Source organism: Phoxinus phoxinus (assembly GCF_949152265.1).
Source record: "Phoxinus phoxinus genome assembly, chromosome: 24".
In the NCBI taxonomy this organism is placed as follows: Eukaryota; Metazoa; Chordata; class Actinopteri; order Cypriniformes; family Leuciscidae; genus Phoxinus; species Phoxinus phoxinus.
The window spans coordinates 369,388-374,387 of record NC_136899.1 but is presented as its reverse complement, the minus strand read 5'-3'; the positions used below and the strand labels follow the sequence as shown (position 1 = coordinate 374,387).

Genomic DNA, 5,000 nt, shown 5'->3' with positions numbered 1-5,000 from the left:
TTAAGTTATGTATTTATACATATACAGAAATATACATATACAAAATCACAGTTAGTTAAACATGTATTAATTCAAACAATGTCATAATTTAAGGAAGAAACCATGAGCTCATTGAAGTGATGAAAACTGGTTTGTTAACAAATGATGACGTATAGAAAATGTAGCATTGTAGCATTTTTCCGTGTGTTTGTTGTTTGTTGTTTAATCCCGGGATTTCTCCCTGTGTCGCTTCAGGATGTGTGTGACTGAATATGTAAATAACTCATTACGTGATTAATGCTCCCTCGTTTAGAGATGCTCTGATGATAATTAGGACGGAGCCGATAGCATCACGGCCCTTTGTTTATCCGGCCCGGCGGCGACTGAGACGAAATATGCTCCGCCATTACAGCGCAATTATCCCGCCAATTACAGCCGTCTTAATAGACTCATCGAGAGAAAACAGGATAATAATGAGGAACGGATGGGTGCTAATAAACGGATGACAAACAGATGGACAGATAAAGGGAGTGAACGCTTGACTTCAGTAATGAGTTTGAGTGATTAGAGACGGTGTGTCTCGGGAGGTGTGGTCTGGTTATGAAGGGGTTAACCCGGTTAATTAGTCTGGGATAATCTCTGGGATCCGGGACACTTCAGATCCGACTGGAAACTCCTGATTAAATGCTGATGATGTTTCTGCTTCTGTACACGATCTCGTGTTTAAGCTCATGAGCGTGTGTGTGTGTGTGTGTGTGTGTGTGTGCAGGTGAAGTGCTGTAAGTACTGGCCCGACGACACTGAGATCTACAGGGACATGAAGGTGACGCTCATCGAGACGCAGCTTCTCTCGGAATACGTCATTCGAACCTTCGCTGTGGAAAAGGTTCAGCATCAGTTATAAATATAATATGATCAAACTACACTACACTCATTCCATACACAGTTACAATCGAAATCACCCCCCTGTTGTAAATCAGGTTTATTGGAAACATTTGCAGACTTTCAGCTGTTTGCAATCAACAAATCAAACAAGAGTAATTGAAATAGCTCAACACAACAAATATGTCAAGTGGTTTCCCCAAATTCAACTAAAAATTCAACTTTTATTGACTTCTGCAGTGTGAGTGTGCGAGTGTGTGTGAGTATATAGTGTGTGTGCGAGTGTATAGCGTGTGTGTATCACTATGAACACAATGCCATGACTTCATCTCTGTGTGTGTGTGTGTGTGTGTGTGTGTGTGTGTGTGTGTTGACTGCAGCGAGGAGCTCATGAGATCAGAGAGATCCGGCAGTTCCACTTCACCGGCTGGCCGGATCACGGAGTGCCGTATCACTCCACGGGTCTGCTGGGATTCATCCGCCGGGTCAAGGCCAAGAGTCCTGCGAGCGCGGGGCCGATGGTGGTGCACTGCAGGTGACGCTCGACCCTCTCTCCGCACAACACCTGTGTGTGTGTGTGTGTGTGTGTGTGTGTGTGTTCTGTTAAATACGTGTGTGTGTGTGTGTGTCCTCAGCGCTGGAGCCGGACGCACCGGATGCTTCATCGTCATCGACATCATGCTGGACATGGCGGAGCGAGAAGGAGTCGTGGACATTTACAACTGTGTCAGAGAACTGCGCTCTCGCAGGGTTAACATGGTCCAGACCGAGGTGACCAATCACACACACACCAGCCAATCACACCAGCCAATCACACACACCAGCCAATCACACACACCTCACACCAGCCAATCACACACACCTCACACCAGCCAATCACACACACCAGCCGATCACACACACACCTCACACCAGCCAATCACACACACCTCACACCAGCCAATCACACACACCAGCCGATCACACACACACCTCACACCAGCCAATCACACACACCTCACACCAGCCAATCACACACACCAGCCGATCACACACACACCTCACACCAGCCAATCACACACACACACACACACACACACACCTCACACCAGCCAATCACACACACCTCACACCAGCCAATCACATACACCTCACATCCGCCAGAGCCAATCACACGCTGCCTCACACTCAAGCCCCGCCCACTCAGAGATATAACCTTGTACTTCTTGAAATAAAGTAACAATAAAGAAGCATAAAGAAACGTCTAGCCGGAGACTTTATCTGACCGTCACATGAAGAGAAACAACCCGAGGATATTTCAAATGTCACTTCATGAATGATTTGCGTCAAGCGGTCAGTCTGATCGCTGTCTGGCTCATACGTCTGTTATATAAGGGAGAGAAATATGTATCTGAAGTTTCCATAAACATTAGATTTTCCGAGATTTCATCCATGGGTTGTTTATATTCAACTGGTTAAATGGATGTATTGATTGATGGATGTATTGATGGATGGATGTATTGATGGATGTATTGATGGATGGATGGATGGATGTATTGATGGATGGATGTATTGATGGATGTATTGATGGATGGATGGATGGATGGATGGATGTATTGATGGATGGATGGATGGATGTATTGATGGATGGATGGATTGATGGATGGATGTATTGATGGATGTATTGATGGATTTATTGATGGATGGATTGATGGATGTATTGATGGATGTATTGATGGATGTATTGATGGATGGATGGATGGATGTATTGATGGATGGATGTATTGATGGATGGATGTATTGATGGATGGATGTATTGATGGATGGATGTATTGATGGATGTATTGATGGATGGATGTATTGATGGATGTATTGATGGATGTATTGATGGATGGATGTATTGATGGATGGATGTATTGATGGATGGATGGATGTATTGATGGATGGATGTATTGATGGATGGATGTATTGATGGATGTATTGATGGATGGATGTATTGATGGATGTATTGATGGATGTATTGATGGATGGATGTATTGATGGATGGATGTATTGATGGATGGATGTATTGATGGATGTATTGATGGATGGATGTATTGATGGATGGATGTATTGATGGATGTATTGATGGATGTATTGATGGATGGATGTATTGATGGATGGATGTATTGATGGATGTATTGATGGATGGATGTATTGATGGATGGATGTATTGATGGATGGATGTATTGATGGATGGATGTATTGATGGATGGATGTATTGATGGATGTATGGATGGATGGATGGATGGATGTATTGATGGATGGATGTATTGATGGATGTATTGATGGATGTATTGATGGATGGATGTATTGATGGATGGATGTATTGATGGATGGATGTATTGATGGATGTATGGATGGATGGATGGATGGATGTATTAATGGATGGATGTATTGATGGATGTATTGATGGATGGATGTATTGATGGATGGATGTATTATTGGATGGATGTATTGATGGATGGATGTATTGATGGATGGATGTATTGATGGATGGATGTATTGATGGATGGATGTGTTGATGGATGGATGGATGGATGGATGTATTGATGGATGTATTGATGGATGGATGTATTGATGGATGGATGGATGGATGTATTGATGGATGGATGTATTGATGGATGGATGTATTGATGGATGGATGTATTGATGGATGGATGTATTGATGGATAGATGTATTGATGGATAGATGTATTGATGGATGTACTGATCTGTCATTGGTTTATTGCTGTTCCAGGAGCAGTATGTGTTCATCCATGACGCCATCCTGGAGGCGTGTCTCTGTGGGGACACCACAATCCCGGCCAATCAGCTTCGCTCAGTGTATTACGACATGAACCGCTTGGACCCGCAGACCAACTCCAGCCAGATCAAGGAGGAGTTCAGGGTCAGTGCACGACATGCCAACTGTAGAGACACATCCCAATAGTCCACAAGATGAGCTGCAAATCATTCAATAATTAAGTTATACATTTTATATGGTGCTCTTTTTATTTTTTATTATTTCAATGAAATGATTGTACTATATTTTAGTTTGATAATATATTTTTTATTTAATATTTTTTGGCGATTTTATGGTACTAAAATATTAAAAATGTACAAAAATATTATTACAATTTTTTATATGAAATATACATTTTCAAAAAGACATTTGACTCTAAACATGCAAGAAAATCCAAGCCATAAATCTAAACAAGTTGTGTTCAGTGAGATGTTGTTCGGCTGCAGTACCGAACGCTTCCACTAGAGGAAACTCTCATGTGTTTGACCGCGAGGAGCACCAGAGGGTTAACGCTGTAATAGAATAACATAAGTTGATATAAACACGTATGTTTCCTCCGGCAGACGTTGAACATGGTGACGCCGACGTTACGCGTGGAGGACTGTAGCATCGCTCTGCTGCCGCGGAACCACGAGAAGAACCGCTGCATGGATGTTCTCCCTCCGGACCGATGCCTGCCCTTCCTCATCACCATCGACGGGGAGAGCAGCAACTACATCAACGCCGCGCTCATGGACGTACGTTACCCGCGCGTGGTCATGTGATCAGTGAACGGTTCAAAAACAGATGGAATTTATTCATTTCACTGCCAGAAAAATGGCTAAGAGTGAGAGTCAATAACACTGAACGAACACAAGCGCTTGTTTGTTAAACAGGAACATTTTTATTTTTAAATTTTTACATGAAATGCATATTTTCAAAAATACATTTTACTCTATAACTGCAAGAACATCAAAGCTATACATCTAAACAAGTTGTGTTAAAAATGTTAGTGTGATATCTCAGTAAATGATGTTCCAGTGAGATGTTGTGCGGCTGCAGTACCGAACGCCTCCACTAGAGGAACTCTCTCGTGTGTCTGACCACACGTGAGGCTTGAGTACAGCAAGTGCCAAAACCTTTACCAAGTTTCGTACCATTCCGATTCTAGAAAAAATAAACTGAAAATTTTCCTCGTAAAACATTTAGTAAAACTAAACTATCATCAGCATCGCGGGAGAGAGCAGCAACGACATCAACGCCGCGATCATGTGATCATGTGATCAATGAAAGTGTGTGTGTGAGTGTGTGTGTGTGTGTGTGTGTGTGTGTGTGTGTGTGTGTGTGTGTGTGTGTG

At 42.6% G+C, this 5,000-nt stretch overlaps 1 protein-coding gene across 10 annotated transcripts in view; it reads left to right on the top strand.

The window, feature by feature from the left end:
• ptprma (protein tyrosine phosphatase receptor type Ma) overlaps nt 1-5,000 on the top strand; it is a 234,079-nt gene that overhangs the window by 225,936 nt on the left and 3,143 nt on the right. For all 10 annotated transcript variants that reach the window (XM_079602203.1, XM_079602210.1, XM_079602209.1 and 7 more), the window contains 5 exons: nt 749-865; nt 1,242-1,396; nt 1,497-1,632; nt 3,620-3,769; nt 4,228-4,401. In XM_079602203.1, coding sequence (XP_079458329.1) covers nt 749-865; nt 1,242-1,396; nt 1,497-1,632; nt 3,620-3,769; nt 4,228-4,401 — 732 coding nt within the window. The remainder of the gene's footprint in view (nt 1-748; nt 866-1,241; nt 1,397-1,496; nt 1,633-3,619; nt 3,770-4,227; nt 4,402-5,000) is intronic.